Here is a 22,387-nt window from a genome sequence, read left to right as displayed (position 1 = left end):
TAGCCCAGACCAATATCATTGAAAAGTTTCCAAGGTGCAGAATTTATTTTCGAGGAAAGGAAGTTTATTTTTCCCGATTTGTTCTCGAAATTCAAAACTATTCCAAGTTTGTTTCCCGTTGTTTTAAAATTCCTTGCTATAATTGTTTATTTTTTGACAGATATGCATGTTTCGTCATAACTACTGTAGACTTTCTTAATGAAAAGTAGTCAATTTAATCATTTTGATGATATTTATCACACCCTATATTAGATTGGAAAAAGTGACTTTAGTGACTATTTTTAGTAAAATAGTGAGTTTAGTGACTTTTTGGTGTAAAAAGTGACTTTTTAGTGACTGATTTAAAAATAGTGACCAAGCCACTAAAAAGTGATCTGCTACCAGACCTGCTATTATTGCCGAAATTTTACAATTGATCACAAATATTACATTTAAGCGAGAAATTCCACAATCAATTCTTTTTTCTACCGATTGAGCAAAACAAAATTTACGAACTATTGTCCAATTCACTGGAGGCAAAACGCGCCAAAACCGTCGCAGAAATCGTAATCATAGAAATTCCTATGGTGACCATTTGTGCAACGGTTTTGACACAATATTGCTTTTTTAAGATTTCGTGCGTTTTCGCGCATCGATAATTTTTCATACGAAATAGGGACGTTACTGTCGTGAGAAAATAGTGATTTCCCTTTCACAGACCTCAGCATTCAGTACCAAGCGCTGACAAAATCTCACGGCATCTTTATTTACGCTTTTGAATTCAAATTGTAAATCCTTTCTACTTGGAGAATTATGCTAAGAAACGGAACCACAGAAACGCTCCGTTTTCGAATGAAGAAAAATAATGGATGCGCGTACACAAACCGGAAGCAATATTTTTGAAAAAGTAATAGATAGTGATATTTTGTTTGCTCCATCGGTAGATAAAAGATGTAGCGAAGGATTTCTCGCATATGTGCTGATCACGAGATGTTCGCTATCAATTGCAAAATTTCGCTAAAAATAGGTGCAGAATTGAGCTCTTATTTTTTTTTCAAGCATCCTGAAGTCCATTAATACAGATTAATGAAATAGGCGTGGAATTGTTCATCGTTATTGACAAATAGTTTCTTTTTTGATCATGTGTGAAAAAATGCATGTTATCTCCTGAGAAGATTGACATGGTTTTTTAATTAATTTTTGGTTAGGTTTAAAAGTATTCATCAGTTATATCGACATAATTAATAATTCTATTCAAATGATCCACCATTAAATCTTAGTTGATTTTAGGTAAAGAAAAATTAGAAATGTCCAACTTAGATGGCCGGCAGTGTTATTATGGAAGAACTCTCTCTACAATGTCGCATTTATGGTCATTGTAGACAGCTTTAGTCTGGGAGTTAGAAACCCTAATAAAAAATAACCATAAACGAACGATAACCCAAATCATTGAACTATTCCACAAATGGTTTGGATGATACCCAGAACACGTCGTTAAGCAAATTAACCATACAATTTTTATTAGGGAAGTGATAGCTCTATTGCAGATCCAGCAGCCCATTTCAGAATGTCTGGAGAGAGTCATGCCCATTCCGAGGTTACTTTCACTTACAATAAGCCCCGCATGTATGTATTACCTTTGTTACTAGCGTAACATAGGTATTAGAATCGATTTTCACACGTTCTGCCGTCTGCGCCCGATAGCCATCCACACAAGCTATCTCACCTGTATAAAACATTCCCAATCTATAAAGCCCAATCGATTCCCAATTTAATCAAGGCAAGATTTTTTCGAGATGGCTTATTCGATCAATATGGTTGATACGTGCATGTCCCTGCTTTTTTTTTTTTTTTTCAGTCAGAAGAAGGCTTTATGTTTAGTTTGGGCGTTATGATGAGAAGAAGAAATCGGACGCAAAATCGTGGAATGTAGGGAAGAATAGTCCATAATGCACCCTTGGGGTAAAATGGCCCCGTGCAGTTTTTCGATGCTTATCCATTACTAATTCTGGAAATATCATGTGCCAGAATGTTAGTTCAAGCACTGAACTAGCAATGTTGATTTTTAAATTCACGAATTGACAATCGGAAGACTATGAAAAACAGCGCAGGACCATTTCAAGGCCAGGGGTGCGTTTTGAACCATCCTACCCTACGTATTCCAATAGACCTTTTCGATGCTGAATCGTCTTTCCCTATCTATCACACATGTATGAATCGACGGTGTATTTTCCCACTAATCTGTTACCCTCTTGCTCGCACTCGTTGGACTTAAATGGTACAGTAGTGTGCGCCGATTAGACGTCGAGAAGCTCTATAAGACCAATGAGCTGGATTACCGAGGTGAAGCAATCGGTTAAGTTGTGTGAGTAAAACCCCTGTACGATGATGTAGTGACGTCAGTAGTGAAATGTGGTCCTGGGCCCACTGCAATCTTTTTTTGATATATATTGCGGACAACCATGGCTTCTTAAGAGCTACTCTGCCCTTAAGACTTTTGTTATGAAGACGATTTCGTACGGATTGTGATGTCAGTTGAATGTAAAACTCGCTTTCAATCTGTTTCGCAATTTTCGGAGCTGATAGTCCCCGGTCCAGCTCCGCCTTCTTCACGATAGCTCGGTCAATTCGGCCAGTTGTCTTTGAAGGACGCCCCGATCGCTTAGCTGGTGAGATAGAACCACGCTTTTTGTACATCTACACAATTCTAGCGACCGTAGCTTTGTGAAGCTGGACAATATCGGCAGTATCACGGTAGCTTTTGCCAGTTTTGTGATGTTCAATAATCAAATTTCGGATACTGATCGAAATTTGGTCTTTTTTGGGCATTTTAAAACAAATAACTTCCAATTTTGAACACAAACCTGAAATTTTGATCACGAAAACTTCAAGAGCACTAAATGACAGATAGACACAATGTTTACATTCGATAAAATTGCAGAATACACACTAAAACTCTGTAAAACACACTCAAATCATAATATCCGTTTGGGGGTGGATAAACTTTTTTTGCGTAATTTTTTACCATTTTTCATAATTTATCACATGAAATCTCAAGAAAAGATATAAACGCCGTATTTTCAATGGCAATGTGATAAATAAACATAAATTGATAAATCATGGAGGAACACTCATAAAATTAAACTGATTTTCACCAGAAAAATAAAAAAAAAAATGTTAATTGGTAGGGGGGTGGATAAACTTTTTTTTGCATACTGTATATGTCTGGATAATATCAAAAACGAGATTATACTGGGTAACAAAGGTTCTATTCACCTGCCCAGTGGATCAATTTGGGTTTTACCTCTATCAATTGGATATTACTTTTACACACACACACACACTTCCAGTTTCAACATGTTCTTTTGAATCCTGGCACGTATTAGTTTGTTTTTTTTTTAAATAGTAAAAAGTATTTGGACTGGTCTCACCATGTTAATTTGATCCTCCAATTCATGGATTCCATAGTTTAGATTTTCTCTAAGCTTTGCATCTCATTTCGTTATGCACATTTGGGAGGAGGTTCGCATCTAGTGCTTGCCCCAGTAACAGTTCGCGGTTTCCAACTACCACCCGTCCAGTCTTGGGCGTATCCAGCTCGCAATCTCCGACACGCACCGGCGAGAGACCAGCAGCCGAGCACTTTTGCAACCGGGAAATTTGCTGATTCACGGCAACATCGGCCACCAAATAACCACCAAATCTCGCGACGGACACATTATCAGCACGTTCCCGGGCTAATTCATTAGCCGGTCCGAGTCCAAACTCGCCCACGGTGACGAATCTCTCAATAGATCTTCTTCTTCTTCATCTTCGCATTTCAAGCTTATTGCATATCGCATATTAGTTTATTGCGTGCTCTCAACTTAGTGTTCTAAATGCACTTCCACAGTTATTGAGAGCTTTCAATGCCTGTACCATTTTTGCATTGGTATAATTGTGTGGCAAGTCCAGTCATACTTCTATGCCCAGGGAAGTCGAGAAATTTTCCAACCCGAAAAATTCCTAACCCGGACCGGGAATTAAACCCAGCCACTTGCACTCCAGCATGGTCTTGCTTTGTAGCTGCGCCTTTAACGATTGAGCTAAGGGAGGCTCCTCTCTCAAAAGAACTACACGCCAAAAGTGTGGCATCCAAACTCGGAAAAACGGGCCCCCGGGAGGCAATGAAAACCGACACCGAACAATGGAACTGAAGCTGCGTCGTAGATTATGGAGGTTAGATTAAAGCTCAATCGAGTCACTCAAGGCAAAACACGATATATCACTAAATGACAACTTTATGAACACTTGAAACTAAATTTCAGCACACAATTTAACAAATTTAAAGCAAAAAATGTTTAATTCGCTGACGAAAAATACGCAGCAAAAGTAAAACACGTCAGTTTTCAAGCGCGGCCTACTGCGATCTAAGTAGAATTGATTTTTTTTTCAGCTTTAAATAGGTATCGAATTGCAAACAAAGAATGAAGTCCCTCTGGGTTTGAGTTTTGGTTTTGTGGAACTTACTTCAAGATGTCAATTGACCGTTTCTCAAATAGAATTATTAAAATGCATAACCAAGATAGGTGTAGCATTGTTCACCCATTTTCATAAAATCATTTCTTTCGTAATTTTTTCGTGGCAAAAAACCGACTAGCACCATTTTCTACTTACCCAAATACGCTTGGTGGGGTTCAGCCATCTGGATGAGTGCTGAATCCTTCTTGTTGTAGAGTATCTTTACACGTTGTACATCACCATACACCCCTGTGTGGATTAGTCGGTTGGTTGGTTGGTTGGTTGGTTGATTCGTTCGGCGTGTGTTGAAGTTCAAGAGACAAACAGAAAAAAAAACGACAGAAAAGGATTAATTAGCATTATTGTCCGGAATAGTTTGTCAACGTTTTAAAAACTAACTAAATATAAAACCAAACACACACACACACACACTCGCAAAATACGCCCAAAATAAGCCAAACAAAAGTTCAACAGAACCGAGGAAGAGAGAAAACAAATCGCTAAGCTTAGTCCTTAACCGCTCGTTCATTCACCACCTCTCGCCCACACTTCGTGACCGTCACCATTTACCATCCCCATCAAAACAGCAAAAACCAACAACAATTTGTGCAATCTGCCCAACACACAAACCACCCTATCCCATCCCCCTGTCCCAGTGTGAGTATGCCGTGGATTGGGAGATCCTCCCCTGGTGATATGAGGAAACTTTGTTTTTTTTTTATTCTACAGCACACAGTTGTTCGAGTCGCAGCTTCAGTCTGTGTTGATCCGCGCGCCACAGTTTGAAACACTGTCGCCGTCTTCGTCGCCTTAAAAACTACGAACTTCTCACTCTCTCTCTCTCTCTCTGGGGCAGAAAATAAGTGTAACAGCAAGGATAATAAAAGCAGTATAGTTACGTGCAGTAGTAATTCCCGCGACGGGGTGGATTCTTCGTCGTCGCATTTGCTAAATTATTAATAGCCCGGACTCAAACCACACCGAGCTCGCGCTACGAGAGTCGCTTATCAAAGTTTTTCTTTTTCTTTTTTTTTGCGCGCGTCAATTTTCAACTCTCTACGGTGCACGGCCAACGCGAGTTACTCAACATTCAGTCAAATTTGACTCCAAAATGGAAACAAAAAAGTGGGGTTACTCAGTGAATGAGTAAAACTTTCCTCGATTTTCCAGGAAAAACTTTTTGAATATGAGGAAAATCCAGTAACCCACTTCTTGCAATTTTGAGTAGAGTTCGACTCGGTTACTGAGTCACGCTCATCGGCCGTGCGGGAGACCACTTTCAAGGAATTTCCATGTAACAAAGCGCTTTTTCCCCCCACAATTTCCCTCGGCAGGCCATGGACGTCCTCAGGAATGGTGGTGGTGGTTGTTGGTTTCGTTGGTGTGCCACGGCAACAATGAAAATGTGCCTTTTCTCTGGTTGGTCTGGTTGTATATTTTTTTTACTCACTCCTAGTGCCCTCTTTCGTCCGCGCGCCCACCACGAGAGACTTCATGGGAAAAATGTGCGAATGAGATGACAAACCGCAACGGCCGTGTGACGATGGGAAAATGCGCTCACAGGGTGCCGGTGGGTTGCGGTTTGCCTACCTTTTAGGCGCTTGGCTTGTTGTCCACGCTGCGATAAAAGACGAGCCGTGTGACAGTTTGGAACAAAGACTGGAAAGTTCTGCCCGGGCTTTTTAGGTGGTGTGGCAATTGTTGCGGTTTTCTCGTCAGATTTTTAGTTGGAAAATGTCCGCAGCGTGTGACATTGTGCTTTCCCGAAATTGTTATGCAATGTCGATGGAAGATCGGGCCATGTCAGGTGACACTTCACGTCAAATGAATTTCAATTGCAAGTCAGAAAATGTCACTCAAAGCACACAATAAATCGAACTAAGTGCATTCTAATGAAACCATAAGTTGGAAGACGTAAAACTTGTTCGTTCCTCTTAAGATATACTTCAGCATCTTACAAAGACCGAAACCAAAACTTTTCCCTTTCAAAATTGAGCTTCTTCCTGGTAGCGCCCAACTACCACCTCAAAGAACGAAGAGCAAGATACATTTCTAAGCAGATTGCACAACTTTCTCCCGTTTGAACTGTGCACCCGAAAACGATACACCGACCGGGAAGGGGTTGTATAATTTGCACTAATTAAGCAGTTTCCCTTCCGGAAGTCCATCCCCGCTTGCAGCAACTTCAACTCCAGGTCAAAGGCACTCGGCAGGAAATGGCTTGAAAAATTCCTTCCAAATCGTAAATAATCCTCATCCCTTTGTCACATTTCTATTCTACAACAGCAGCAACAACAACAACAACAACGGTGACCGACCCCCTCGGTCCGAGGGGAGAGCGAATAAATATTGACTTGCCCCCCACCACACACACACACACACACACGAGAACACAATCGAATTCCTTCGATCTTCGATGGCGAACGGAGGTGGACAATACGTTTTTCTTGAGGATGACTTCCTCTTTTTTCCACACCCAAAGACGACGACGACGACGACGACGACGAAAGTAAGTACATCATAAATAAAAATAAATCCATTGCCATATTTGTCATTGCAGCCGGGGTTCGAAAATCGAAATGTCACATTTGTCGTCGCCGATGGGATTGGAGCGGAAATATTGGAAATTGGCACTTCCTTCTGTGAAGAAATGTCAAGAATGGGACATTTTGTTGCTTATGATCGTGGATAAACGTACTGATTTCAATGTGATAAATCGGTATTGAGTCCGCAGAGTTTCGTCCCAGCAACGTGTTGCACACATTAGAGGAAATTTTAGAGCTGTTGAAGTACTTAAATGTTGATACCAGAAAAATCGGGGTATCGGGAAGGTCATTCTTGTGAAAATGCGTTAAATTTGGTATTAGCAAAGTGGAAATATAATTAAGATTTTTGAGTCTAAAACGCGCTGATGAAACAATTTCTAGGCCCTTATTGCTACGATCAATCAAGCGCTTTGGAGCTACGAGCGCTGCACATAAATGGTTTAAAAGCTATTTGTGTGACAGAACTCAACGGACTGTTTTTAAAGATTCTATTCCCAGTCCCGCGGGGAATAATCTCGGAGTGCCCCAGGGAAGTGTATTAGAGCCCCTTTTATTTATTATGTATATTAATGACTTGCGACGTGTTTTACGATTTGCGACGCCAATCTTTTTGTAGATCATACTGTGTTATTAATTGCAGCTAAGGATTCAAATGATGCCGCTTTACACTTGAATGACTATTTGCATTCTCTAATTTGAGGTTGAAGTATAAGCAATTGAGGTTGAATATAAGTAAAACTAGAAAATTCATGGTAATTCCACGGAATCGAGTAAATTTTTTTTCTTTGAATCGACCTTCTCCGATTTGCTTGAAACTTTGCGTAATTGTTTGTTAATCAATGATTCACATTTTTACTAAAATTCGGCATTTTGGATCTTGAAAATTTTTCAAAATGGCGTCCTTAAAATTTATCAGCAAGATAAACGGCATTTCTGATCGAAATTACGTCTGACACAAAGTTGTAGAGGAAAATAATGTCGATCTAAAATGCCCGAATTTTAGCAAAAATAGGAATTATTTCCCATAACAAAAAATTATGCAAAGTTTCATGCAAATCGGAGAAGGTCCAGATTTTCCGATTTGTCATTTGGCATGGAACTGCTCTTTATAAGGTTCTGGACAATCTCAGAATTTTAATGCAGTTGTGGCATTTTAAAGCTATTTTGGTGTTTTGTGACCGTTCTGGTGTTTTTAAGGAACTCATCTTCTTCGTATTCTTCTTGCACGTGCTAATCCAGTAGAATACCGATCTAACGCCAGCGTTGGCCTAAAGAATTTCCTTAATAGGTCCAGAAAGCCTTCGTTGGATCTCAAACACTAATCCTACTGACCTTGGGGAAAAGCTCGCATGGTGTTAAAAAACCTATTTCCAGAAGAGCTCGAGTGCGAGCCCAATTTAGGAGCACTCAACGTCACGAGATAAGTACATGCTGATGATCGAAAGGAGACGGGAGGGGTTGGTATCTGAATAACCCCATCGATAACCAGAAAGCTGCGAAACAAACAATCCGACGAAAAACACTGCCACGCCAAGTTCAGTGGGCTTAAATAACAAATCTACAGGGTAATGAAGAGAGTTCGGGAGGACCTCATGTCAAGAGGTTATTAAAGGTGCAGTCTTCGGGACTCAAAGGATGCCAAACAAGTTCTACCATGAGAAGCGCGGAGTTGTGCTGGTCAGTCGAAGTACGTTTCAGAACAGGTCAGGAAGATCTTCGGTATAAGTCCAGAGAACCTTCGGAGAAACCTACCAGAGAAATAATACTCCTTTTGGGGAAAGTTCGTAGGACTTAAAACATGCTGGTTTCAGCGAGAATTGTCAGGATTCCAAAAATGAGTCTAGAGATCTTCCATGACAAGTACCGAGAACCCCGATGGAAGGGACAATTTGGTAATCTTTGAAACCAACTTCTGCATATTTTACTGGTAAAACTTTAGGGCATTCCAGAGCAGTTCAAATGCAGCTAGATTGTCTTCGGTTGAAGTCTAGTCCAGGGATAATTTGAAGGACAACTTCAAAAACTTCAATCCACAAACTCTCCCATTCCCTCCAAGCAACAATTCTGGTTTTATAATGCTCTTGAAGACCTTGAGGAGTGCTTTAAAACCTCGATAAATCTTGTAATGTTCCCGGAGCTGTGTTCTGCAATTCTGCAAATACTCCAGGCAACTGTTTTGGTAGTACATAAGACCCGCCCTTAACGTCTCCCGCTTGGATTCACGGTTGAAATCCACAAATCACCGAAATGCACTAGATTCGGTAGATATCCAAATTCAGAAGTCTCCAGATCCAGTCTCGAAGTTCCGAAAAACCGTCCCAAAGGGATTCAGATGACTTTCAGATTCGCCTCGAGCTATCCCGGCCGGCGTTAGAAGAATTCTGGATATGGATTAGAAATTATTGTCCACCACAAACTGCTTTTTACGTGTCTGGAAGTCCAATGGAAACCGCGCCTTCGAAGTCGCTCAAACCTGTCTTTGAAGGATTTTTCTTTTAATTATATAGTTTGTCCGGGGGTGATATTTGAACTCGTGACTTTGGCGTGAGAGGTATAGAAGCTAACCACTACGCCGGGGTTGCCCCTCTTTGAAGTTCATCCTCACCCTTAAGGTTGAAGCTCACCGAATCTATGACCGGCAACTTGATTTGATACCCTTTAAAAAAATTTATTCTGAAGATTTTGGGTGGACAATCTTCCATTCTAGGTCATTTCAGTGTCCATGGGGAGTCATTTGTTCTGAGAAAATTTAAAAGATTTAAAGAAGATGGTGGGCTTCCACAAGAGCTACTAAATGAAGCAGGTAGTGCTCTAAACACAGTTAAAAGGGCAAAGTAAGTACAGAAGACTTCTCAAGTTATTCCAAGAAAAATTCGAAGGCCTTTCGATTGCTTCCATAAAATGTTCAGACTAAATTGAAAGAGAAAGTTTTGAGGAATTCTGTGGGAAATACGGAAGAACTTCTTGACGAAATTCAGAGAACTTTTTATGGCAGATTTTAAAAGTTTCTCGTGGCTCTGACCAAGCAAAGCTGTCCTGAACGGTCGTCAGAGTTTCAGGATTCAGTGCTCAGTTGATTCAAAAGACTTCCAGAGTAATTTCAAACCACTTTAGAGGTATGTTCAGAAGGACTTCCAGGTTGAGTTAGCAAAAATCAATGCAGCGATAATTTAGAGACATCATCCAAAAATTAAAGCATTGAATGATTAGATTCAACACTGACGAATTATTGGTAGGGAACAAAAGTGGCCTCTCTTAGCTCAGTCGGTAAAGGCTCAGTTACAAAGCAAGACCATGCTGGAGGTGGCTGGGTTCGATTCCCGGTCCGGTCTAGGAATTTTTCGGGTTGAAAAATTTCTCGACTTCCCTGGACATAGAAGTATGACTGCACTTGCCACACAATTATACTAATGCAAAAATGGTACAGGCATCGAAAGCGCTCAATTAATAACTGTGGAAGTGCATCTAGAACACTAAGTTGAGAGCACGCAATAAGCTAATATGCGATATGCAATAAGCTTGAAAAGCGAAGAAGAAGAAGAAGTGATTTAAAAAAAATCGAATTAAATCTCATGCCAGTTGATTTAGTTCCGATTTTTTACTCAAGAACAGAACGTTTTTGCTCTCTGAATCTGGATTATGGATAGGTATAGAATTGTTCGCCATTTTTTTCTAAATAACTGCCCAAACGTCCAGCCCCAAAACTCAAGTGAGTTGAGATAAGATCGTGTGTTAAAATGTTTAACGTCAAAATTTATTTAAAAAATAGGTGTCGAATTGTTCACTTGAGAATCTATGTGAATGAAGAATTAAGCTATTACAAATCATTCCAATTAAATTTTTTAGAATATTCTTAATAAAAAAATAACACTTTTCTCCAAACAATCAATGGTTTAATTATATCACTATTTTGGTTGATTAATAGTGTATTTGAGTCCAGGATAGATGTAGAATTGTTCAACATTTTTCCAAGGAATACATGCTGATTCAAAATTTTCACTATCCCTCTGTATCTAATGTAGGGTTTTGTTCAGGACGCTTTAAAAAAAAATAGGTGCACAATTCTGCACCTATTTTTTGCAAAATTTTGCAAAACATTTGAGCGATAAATCCTTCTAATCAATTCTCCGTACATCGATCGATTCAGCAAAACAGAATTGACTGAATATAGTTTTTTTTAGATAGCATGCGTTTTGTGGACGCACATACATTATTTTCCATACGAAAACGGGTCGTTTCTGTGGTGAAAAAAATGTGCTTTCCCTTTCACAGACTTCAGAATTCAGTACCTAGCACTGAAACAACCAGACGGTACTTCCATTTATGCTTTTAGATTCGAAATGTAAGTCCTTCCTAAATTGATTGATGAGCGCTTTAGTAGAATAATTGTAAACCTTTTACGTCGATAGTAGAATTAAAAGGATAAATTCCTTCCTTTTTTACATTCTCGGCACAAAACATAATTTCTAAGCCCCGTCCATTCATAATGCGGCGGGAAATCCCGTTACACTGTACCAAAACATTATTCTCTGTTCGAATAAATGCACAGACCATTCAAATCGAAACATCGAAATCGCTATTTCGAATGATAGCTGCAACCGGATGACGGTTGGTTTGTAATTAATGCTCCCCTCTTGAATGCAGAATGAAAATTGATACGAGAACCGAACGGACCTCAGTTGAAATACGTAATGCTCTCTGTAGAATGATTGTCATCCCAAATTGAAACGCATATGGTATTGGGTCAGCCCCATAACGCAAATCATCCAGAACGATGATGCAAATAATTCTATCGAGCGTCATTTGCTGATCTGAGCTGAAAAACATAGTCATCGCATTGAGAGGTTGAGCGAACATTGGTAAAGCGTGGAAACCGAAGACTGTCTATTTCGTGGTGGAGGAAGTTTTCTCTATCAACTAACGATTTTTGAATCTATGATGGAATGGCTGTTCATGGCTATTCAAAATGGAAATAAAAATCGTATTTCGAATCTAATGTAAATAATTTCCAAGTCTACAGTCATATTTCTAATAAATGTCATCCTATATTTGGATGACAGTCATATGGATGCTCATCAACTGATGACGAATTCAACCATAAGGCAATCATCCGAAATTCGAAAGTATATTGTTGAAGGGCTCGAGCAATGCAATAATCATTCGAAGTATTGCGGATGTTTTACTTCGGTGTGAATGGGGCGGGGCTTAGAATTTATTTATCGTGTCGCGTTTGCAAAAAAGGAGGGACTTACAATTCGAATCAAAAAGCATAAATAGAGATCCCATCCGGTTGTTTCAGTGCTAGGTATTGAATTCTGAAATCTGTGAAAGGGAAATTACATTCTCTCCATCACAGAAACGCCCTGTTTTCTTAGTTTAGTTATTTAGTCAGTTTATTTTTGATCAATCGGTAGATAAATTATGTACCGAGAAATGATTGGAAGTATTCGCGATCAAATTGCAAAATACCGCTAAAAATAGGTGCAGAACTGTGCACCTAATTTTTTATAATTTTTTTCTAGCGTCTTGAACAAAGCCCTACTTTATGTGATCGTCAATCACTCTTTTGAATATGACTGTTGAAACTTCACGTTAAGGCTAGGGGTGGAATTGTTCACTCCTTTTCTCTCCATTGAATATATTAATTGAAAAGACAATTGAAAATACGATTTAAATAAAACTGCCATTTGTAAAACTCTTTGCCAAACAGGATTTCTGAAACCTGCCGAAGCATCCGGATAGGTGTAGAATTGTTCAACAAAACCAACCAAAACTGGTTATTTTTGCTCAAATTTTGCTACAAGATTAGAAAGTCATCAAAATTTTGCAAAATTCCCAGGTGAGCGGCATCCAGACAGCGCAAAAAGTCACATATCCTCTTCGCTATTAACCTCTCAGAAATTGCCAGTCGGTGGAAAATCCACGCTATAAAACTGCACTACACATGCTTCGGTCCCGTTCTCGAACGGCACACAACCGGAAGTTACCTGTTAGCACTTTAAATCCTTCCGTTTTCCTTCGTCAGCCAGTGCACACACAATAGAAGAAGAAAGAAGCCCTAGCTCGAGCTCTAAGCCACGTTCGCCAGCCGTTCGTTCTTAGAGCAAGTTATGTGATGTTTGCACTTTTCACATGTGTCTCTCTATCTCTGTGTGTGTGTGTATGTTCGGCGAGCAGAAGAAAGATGCACGGCATCCTAACCTCAATCATCGTATTTTTTGTTACCTTCAGCCTCCCCGCATTTCTGTTGTAAACGGGGGCTTCTTCTTTTACTCCTTCATAGTTGAGCTTCGAAACCCCGTTCCACCCTTCGTTCTGTTCCATAACCTCAAACTCGAACAGTGTTGAACCATTTATACGTGGAGACGTATTGAAAAGATGGTAGAATTTTTATTTCTATTGCCGATGACGACGACGGCGACGCCGTATTACATTTATTATTTTTTCCTACCCTTTCAAAGCGCAGACCGAACCGAAAAAGAAGATCTATCCTTTCGTTTTGGAAAAAAAAAATGGGGGGAGCTGAGCTGTACGTACTATTGGTTCGATGATAAAAGGATTGAGAATCAATAATTTGTACAAAAGGAATCTAGCTGGCTTTCTCCGAAGGTCGTATCTCACAGTCGTGGGAAAATTGAGTTTAAACAAATCAAAAAAATATTATCTTAATGCTCAAGATTGATGCTTTACGGTGCCGTGTGTCGGGTTACGATTTTTGGTAATTTCTCCAGAGCCCAACTTCCGATCGGGATGGTTTGAAAAAGAGCACCTGGAACTGAAATCTTTCACAGCATCCACCAACAACGCATCTACAGAAAGACCGACAGACAGACAGACACAATTTTCATTTCGCCCATCGATGGTCGTCGTCGTCGTCGCCAAGTAAGTTCGGTAAACGACTTGAAACGTAAATAGAGAATCTCTAGTTCTTCTTTTTCCGCTGCTTGCTTCGCTTTGGCCACATACTTTTATCTTCTCCGGGTCAAAGGAAAACCCAGCAGATTTTAATAAGATTGAGAGCTGTTGCTTGGGCTGCACTCTTCGATTCACTGTTGGGGGGGTGGTTCTTATCATGTGAGTTGGGGGTTCAGTTCTGAGACGGAATGGATTTAATCGCATGCTGCTGCCGGAGCGAAGTAAGGATTCACCTTCTTATTGTAGCAATCGGTGATTAAAGTTCTACCAACTTTGAGTGAATGGAAAGGGGTTCTGATCCCAGATCTTACTGCGACAATTTTCCAAACTTAAGCTTTGGTCGGATTGTGAGTGTGAGTGTGTCTGCATTATTGAATTAGAAAAAAAAGAAGCGCTGGATGAGGGCTTCAGGATGATACTTAGTATGCAGATAAGTATTTTTTGTAGCATGGAAATAGGTGTAGAATTGGTATCTGAAATTCATACATATATTCAGAATCACTTAATATCACTTGATTGTCATTCTGAATTCAGTCACCAATGAACAGACTGAATCCTTGTTCTCATTTGGTAAATTTTTCATTTTAATGAGGCACAGCACTGTTTTGGAGAGTAGAGTGTGATTTCATGTGTTTAAGTTGAACATGAATTCATTTCCATTAAAAATAGTAACTGACTGAACTAGGACTGGAAAAGTTAATTTTGTGTTCTGCAAGTGCGTTGGATGAGGACTTTAGGCGGATATTTATTAAACAGATAAGTATTTTTTATACCATGGAAATAGGTGTAGAATTGGTACCTTGAATTTTATCTGGATCACTCAATGTCCCTTGATTGTCAACCTGAATTTAGTCATCAAGGAGGATTCATCTTATTATTGTAGCAATCGGTGATTAAAGTTTTAACTATGAGTGATTTGAAAGGGGTTCGTTCCCCCCAGGTTATCCCAGATCTTAGTGCGACAATTTTGCAAACTTCAGCTCTTATCGGAATGTGAGTGCATTATTGAATTAGAAAAAAAAGAAGCGCTGGATGAGGGCTTCAGGCTGATACTTAGTATGCAGATAAGTATTTTTTATGCCATGGAAATAGGTGTAGAATTGGTATCTGAACTTGATTGTCATTCTGAATTCAGTCACCAATGAACAGACTGAATCATTGTTCTCAGATAGTAAAATTTTCATTTTAATGAGGCACTGTTTTGGAGAGTAAAGAATGATTTCATGTGTTTAAGTTGAACATGAATTCATTTCCATTAAAAAAGTAACTGACTGAACTAGGACTGGAAAAGTTAATTTTGCGTTCTGTGAGTTTGTCTGAATCATTGAATTAGAGAGAAAAAAGCGCTGGAGGAGGGCTTCAGGCTGATACTTATTATACAGATAAGTATTTTTTATGCCATGGAAATAGGTGTAGAATTGGTATCTGGAATTTTATCTGGATCACTAAATGTCACCTGATTGTCATCCTGAATTCATGTTCAGAGACGAACCAGCCCACGGCTGAAAGTCTCTCTAATATCCTGAATTCAGTCATCAATGAACATACTAAATCCTTGATCCTATTTAGTCAAATTTACATTCTAATAAGGCTCAGCAATGTTTTGGAGAGTAGAATCGAATTTCACGTTTTCAAGTTGAACATGAATCCATTTCCATTAAAAAATTTACGGACTGAACTTGGACTGGAAACGTTAATTTTGCGTTCTAGATAGGTGTAGAAACGTTCATATTTTTGGTAGTGTGAATTTTCATCTTCCAGAATTTTTTTGAAACCGTTTCAATTACTTTTTCCAAACAATAGGTGTAGAATTGTACACCATTTTTTTGAAACTCAAACATTGAACGCCAAATTTAAGGTGAGTAATTACTGACGGAAATCGAGTGCGAGATGACTTCCACATCTGGAACGTATCTAACACACTATCACATGGGTCCAACGACCTCGGCTGGTATTAAACCCAGACACACTGAGGTGAAAAAGCAGTTAGCTTACTACTCAACCACCGCAAAGAGTAGGAAAAAACGGGCTTGTAATCGTACTTAATAAGATGACACTCGTTTGAAGGCCTACAAGACACCCATAAAGCTATGTAAAAAATACAAGGGATCGATTGGTGATGATCCCATCATCATTTTTTTTTTTTTAATATTTTTGATATAGTTTGTTTATTTGTCCAGGCTCATTCGTGATAGCTTTACGGAGCCGAATTTCTGTTTTTGTTTGACAAAATTATTTGAAACTAAAGTTAGTGTTTGAGTTCATTTCCATCAGTTTTTCAACTATTTTATCGGCTGTTATCGTGTATTTTTGAAATAATTGGGCAAAATGGACCTCTTACTGAGATCTGCACCAGATAGGACCATCGATTCCTTGTATTTTTTTCAGGTGAGGTTGTACGTTCATTTTTTGTGCTATATACTATAAGTGTCGAATTAGTCACCCCAAGTAACATTGCTAGTTTTATCGTGGTTTTAACGCATTCTACAAGTCTAAATCATGGTCTACAGAACCCTCATAAAACCACAATTGTAAGTTGGGACTGCTTCTTCATGATCATAAATCTGATCATAAATTCATCCGTTGAAATGTATTTTCATTAAGGGGATGGCGATAAACTACGTGCATAGGATTTAAGTTTGTTATGTTAGTACCCCCTCCTTAAATTGTCTTTGTGGTTTAACGGCAGCTCTAAAATCAAATCTGTATTTTAATAAGAAAAAAAAAAACAATTGTTCTCCGAATCGTGAATTGAATTCTCTGGTTAGGTATTGAATTGTTCGCTGCACATTTGAGCATCGTTTAAAAATCAATATTAAGGAGGAGCTTTGTTCAGGACACTAGGAAAAAGCAAACATAAAAATGGGGTGCACAATTCTGCACCTATTTTTTGCGAAATTTTGCAATTGATCACGAATATCTCGCAACAGTTTAGCGAGAAATCCCTGCAATCCATTCTCGGTACATCTCTTATCTACCGATTGAGCAACACCAATTGATTAACTATTTCATTTTTCAGGGTGGTGACCAGTGAATTTTCAAAACTCCTATTATTTCCCCGGTTGTTAAAATTCAGTAAAACCGAAATAATTAAAATTGAAATAACGTTTTTTCGAGGTCCTTAGAATCAATTTGAGTCACTTTTTTAGACTCGCGCCAAAATTTATTAAGTATCAGGGTCCAGGATTTTTTAAGGTCACATAGCCGAACGCTACTGGGCTGAATTTGTCATTGCACCGAATTTTAGAGGGAGAGAATAAATTCAGAAAATGTTTTATAAATCTTGAACTTGGTAAAAAGATCTCGGAGCAAGAAAATGTTTAACAGAAATACTAAAAAAAAAAAAAGTTTTAGGAAAATTTCTAAGATTTAAAGTTTTTGTGACTTATAAAAATCTATCCTAGATTTAGAAAAACAAAAAGAACTGAATTTATTTCCAACAACATGGGGCTTAGAAAAATATTCTTTTTTTTTTAATCGTAGATTCCAGATTTTGAAAATTTTCCAGAATCCCAGATTTGAGAAAAAAGATAGTGGAACATTTTTAAAGGCTTAGAAAACTGTACAGGGTTCTAATAATTTGAAGAATTTTCTACCAAAACCTGAGAAGAACTCCCAAAATTCTGAGATTAATTCCCGAGGAATGCTTCGAAGAACTACAAGGGAGCTGTAAGGAGAGATCCTAGATGATTATAAGGAGAACTGTTTGGGGATTTAAAAGAGAATTTCAAGAGAGTTATAAACAGAATTTAAAGGGTTTTCTGAGGATAATTTCAAAGCTATAGTGAGTGGAGATTCAGCAAAAAACTTTAAGGAACTTCCAAGAAAGATACCAAATGAATCGTGTTCTAAGGTTAATTTAAAAAAAGCTGACAAATGTAAATGAATTCTTAAGAAAGTTTCAAGAACATTCAGAAGAGAATTTCAAAGTATTTTGATAAGAATTTCAAAGGTTTTCTGACGCGAGTTTTGCATAAGCTCAAATAAAATTTTGAACAGAATTGCATAGGTTTAAGATAATTAGAGTTAAATAAGTAATATTTTAGCTGAAGAAGCACATTTTTGCTTGAATTAGCTCAAGCTCTTATTCAACTTTCAATGTTTTCCCGGTTTTCCCGGCTACTTTTCAAATGTCCGGTTACTTCCCAGTTCGCTGGTCACCCTATTTTTAAAAAAAATTCGTGCGTTTGAGTACGCCCATGCATCATTTTGCATAAGAAAACGGGGCGTTTTAGTCTTGAGAAAATAGTGATTTCCCTTTCACAGACATCAGAATTCAGTACCAAGCCCTGAAAAAAATCAGACGGCGCCTTTATTTATGATTTTAGATTGAAATTGAAAATACCTCCTCATTCGAGAATTTTGCTATCAATTTAAAAAAACCGCTTAAAATAGGTGCAGAATTGTGCACTCAATTTTTTTTTTTGGTTTTTTTCTAGCGTCTTGAAGAAAGCCGTATCTGAATAAAATTTTCTAAGTGAATCAATCCTGGTGTTTCAAAGGTAGAATTAATCCCCGAAGCTTACAAATCGACTATAAATTCAAGTAAATTAACAATAAATGATTTTTTCTTTCAAATAATAGGCATAGAATTGTTCAACTAGAAAAACTATAAAAGTTTTGCCAGAAGCAAATTTCTCCACCACTTCCACCGAAATGGAATCAAACACAACGAATTCCCTTCACGACGAATACGTTTTCCCCCGCTCCTCTTTCCATCGGTCGAAACAAAAGACGGATTACTTCCACTACAGAACGCAACAGCACGTTGTTCCCTGGTGAAATTAGCTTTACATTCGCAAATTCCCACGAGTCGTCACACGGTCCACAATCAGTCTGCAGCAGCAGCAGCAGCAGCTGCCACTGCTCACAGGTGTCTCTCCACTGAGTATATGTGTAACCGAGGAAAGCAATTTTCTTATAATTCCTACCATGGCCAACCACCTACTTTTCCCCCCGTCTTCAAATGCTGTAATTTCTTGAAGTTCGAGTAATCCTAGAAAGGTTTCCCCATCATGATTGTTGCCGTCATCTTCGCTTTTTGCCGCTAGCCTATAGTGTAACAAGCTCGTCAAAAACAAAGACAGGCTTTACCGTTTTCTAATTTCTGTCCCCCACCCCACCCCTGACTCCTCTCCGTAGAGCTCTTCTAATGGAGCAAAGGGATTATTTCTTCAACTTCTAAGCGTCTCTGGTGCTGCTTTTCTCCCGCTGGAAGGTGGGAATGAATTTGATTTGAAGCTATCTCTTCGGAATGGTCCCTTTTGTTCTGTGATTGATTGAAGAGGGGCGTTTTGGGTATTAGCTTGCGGGTCCATTTGTGAAGACAGACAATATTTTATGAAGAACTAATATAGGCTTAGGGGAGGTGGAATTAAATGTTAATCAAATATTATTTTTTAAAAAATATTGGATTTGAACAAGCTGGCGAAGGCCCCCACATTGATTGAAACGTCAAAGTTTGTCTTTATTCGTGAAGAGGATTTTTTTCAGTGTTTCTTCATTCTAAACTTAATTGGTCAAAGCTGGTGAACTTCTTGAACCGTAGCTCAAAATGTCACTTGTAAGTATTTGAACGTCAAATAAATAATAATTTCTACTTGGGTGTGTCGATAGGTATCGAATTGGTCACTTTTTCCCACATTTTCGCTATCTTGTTTCTGATCATAACTGCACGGTCGATTAAACCAACTCAAATTTGAGTTTCGTTCACTGAAATTCGCAAAATCGTAGGTTATTTTCCTCGATTTTCCAGGAAAAACTTTTCAAATATGAGGAAAATCAAGAGATTGAGGAAGGAAAGCGAAGCATTTTTGCGATTTTGAGTGAAAACTCCCTCAATTTTCAGTCGATCTCATCGGCCGAGTGCGTGTTTTGATAGGGAAGAGCAGTAATTTGCCGCATTGTTTCAGTTAGATTCGATCTCAACTTTCCACAGACCGGGAAGGATAATTATACGGTCTGGCTAGGTGTGGAATTGTTCATTAGAGTCGAAATTTCCATTCCAACCATCATCTCGCATGCGACACCGACAATCTTCTCGAGATGGAACCGTGATAATGATGACATTATCCACCAGCCAGGCGCAAGTACGAAGACGACACCGACAATTACTTCACTCAGCTCATCAACCAATATCGTTTAGACAATTACTAGGTTAGCTAGCAGAGCTCTTCGTTCCTCTACACTGGGAGTGAACAGTTCGGAAGCTTTCTTATTGACCATCACCGTCTTGGTCGTCTTCCACAGAATGCCAAGCTAGGATCGGATCGGGGGTGGGGATCGGCAATTGACGGTATGTAACCCCTTTTTCCGTAAGAGCTCGTGAACCCAGTTGACACCATTTACGCCGGCTGAGTGCACGACAAAGTTTGACACAGTACTGTGTGTGCATATTTTCTGCTCAAGAAACTATTAGCCTTCAGATGGGACGGAGCAAGTGGGCGTCTTTTTGTTTGAGTAGTGAATGTGGAGTGGAATCTCTTTGGAGGTCGACTTTTTCGGAGGTTCACCAGAAGACGTAGTCGTCGTCGTCGTCGTCGTCGTCGGAGGAAGAAGATCTGAATCACGTTGTGGTCGCAGCAGATGGGAAAGTTTTCCACAGTAGGTGAAAACGGAGATGTGAAGGGGGCCGACCACTGTGCTATGGTTTTTGTCCTTGGTTGCTTCATTTTCGGGGACATGGAGCTTGAAATTTGCGTGTGAAATAGTGGCAGTGATGGTTGAACGATTTAGAATAGAAGGTTTTTGAGGGTGGCACACTTATACAAAGTACATACGAACTTCACATTCAAAGACCCTAAAATCCATTCATAGTCATTGTTGGTATTGTTTACAGCGAAAACGCTGTAAATTAGTATCCTTGCAATTGCTCTGTAAGGTGTTTTTTCTTTATCAAAATAAAGCATCGAAACTTTCCAAACTGGAGCAGCTCTTTTAAGAGAATATCTGAAACTCTCCTACCTAAGGAGAGCTCAAACTTCATCTAAAAAAATTGTTTTTCTTTCTTTAACCCTTTGTAAGGCACTCTTTTTACCTGCTTTATCTAAGTGATTTTCAGTCAAAGGCTGGTTCCTCACTTTCATAAGAAATTTTTTTTTACCAATTGCTTTGCAACTTTTTATTTAAACTGAGAAATCTTCTGGCAACACTTCTTAGTTTTTCTGCGCCACAAATGTCAAGTGACAATATATTGTTTTTTAAAGAATATTTTAAGGATAAAAAGAAAATGTCCCCCCGAACGGAACCTGTTCCAAGTGTTCCAGAGTGGCCACACCAGTTAGTACGGAGATCAGTGTATTGGCTTGATCTTTCAAATTCATGAAGTTTGATGCGTCACACGGCATCTTTTGGCGATAAAATTAAATTGTCCCCAAAGATGCCCGGGCGGAACCTGTTCCAAGTGTTCCAGAGTGGTCACACCAGTGTGTACGGAGATCAGTCTGTGTATTGGCTTGATCTTTCAAAATCATGAAGTTTGATATGTCGCACGGCATATTTTGGTGATAAAATGAAATTGTCCCTAAAGAGGCATGGGCGGAACCCGCTCCAGATGTTCCGGAGTGGCCACATTAATTCGTACCGAGACCAGACTATGTCTATTGGCTTAGTCTTTCAAATTCATGAAGTTTGATATGTCGCACGGTAGCTTTTGGCGATAAAATGAAACTGTCCTCAAAGAGGCCTGGACGGAACCCACTCCAGATGTTCCGGAGTGGCCACATTAAATTATATAGCTCAGTATGTATCTATTGGCTTAGTATTTCAAATTCATGAAGTTCGATATGGCACACGGTATGTTTTGGTGATAAAAAGAAATCCGGAGTGGCCACATCAGTTTGTACCATGACCAGTCTATAGGCTTGATTTTTCAAATACATGGGAATTGTGGGTTCGAATCCCACCGGTGCCCATAGATTTTTTCGCAATTTTTCTCACACGCACGTTTCTTGCCGATGATATGTGCTAACCTCTCAGTATCTTCTAACTGTCGCATATAACAAATAAAAATTGACTTTCAGTCGCTAACTTAAATCATGAAGATAATTTTGTAGAAGTTCAGATAACTTTGTAGATCTTCATCGAACTTTGTAGAAATTTAACGATCTTTATATAAATTAAACGAATCTCGAACTAATTTGGTGAACTTCGTAGATTTTTCTTTAATTTCAGGGACCTGCGTTAAACTTTAGGGACTCCGTAAATGTTCAGCGTACATCGTCGTAGAAATGCAGGCAACTTTGTCCAAATCTGGGGAACTTCATAGAAGTAGAAGTAGAAGTCCTCCGAACATGAAACTTCGTGAAACTTAAGGAAACTTTGAAGAAGTTCAGGAAACTTTCTAGAAGTGCAGCAATTTTTTTTTCGAAATTTCAGCTAACTTTGTAGAAGTTTAGCGAATTTTGTAGAAGTTCACCAAAGTTCGTAGAACTTAAATTAACTTCAGC

At 38.9% G+C, this 22,387-nt stretch overlaps 1 protein-coding gene across 9 annotated transcripts in view; it reads right to left on the bottom strand.

Moving 5' to 3' along the window:
- heph (polypyrimidine tract-binding protein 1 heph) overlaps positions 1-22,387 on the bottom strand; it is a 727,070-nt gene that overhangs the window by 45,862 nt on the left and 658,821 nt on the right. For all 9 annotated transcript variants that reach the window (XM_065219372.1, XM_065219375.1, XM_065219376.1 and 6 more), the window contains one exon: positions 4,636-4,728. In XM_065219372.1, coding sequence (XP_065075444.1) covers positions 4,636-4,728 — 93 coding nt within the window. The remainder of the gene's footprint in view (positions 1-4,635; positions 4,729-22,387) is intronic.

This window comes from Ochlerotatus camptorhynchus, unplaced genomic scaffold (genome assembly GCF_037179485.1).
Source record: "Ochlerotatus camptorhynchus isolate MF236.1 unplaced genomic scaffold, CSIRO-AGI_Acam_v1.1 ptg000103l, whole genome shotgun sequence".
Classification (NCBI taxonomy): Eukaryota; Metazoa; Arthropoda; class Insecta; order Diptera; family Culicidae; genus Ochlerotatus; species Ochlerotatus camptorhynchus.
This window is presented reverse-complemented; position numbering and strand designations above follow the sequence as displayed.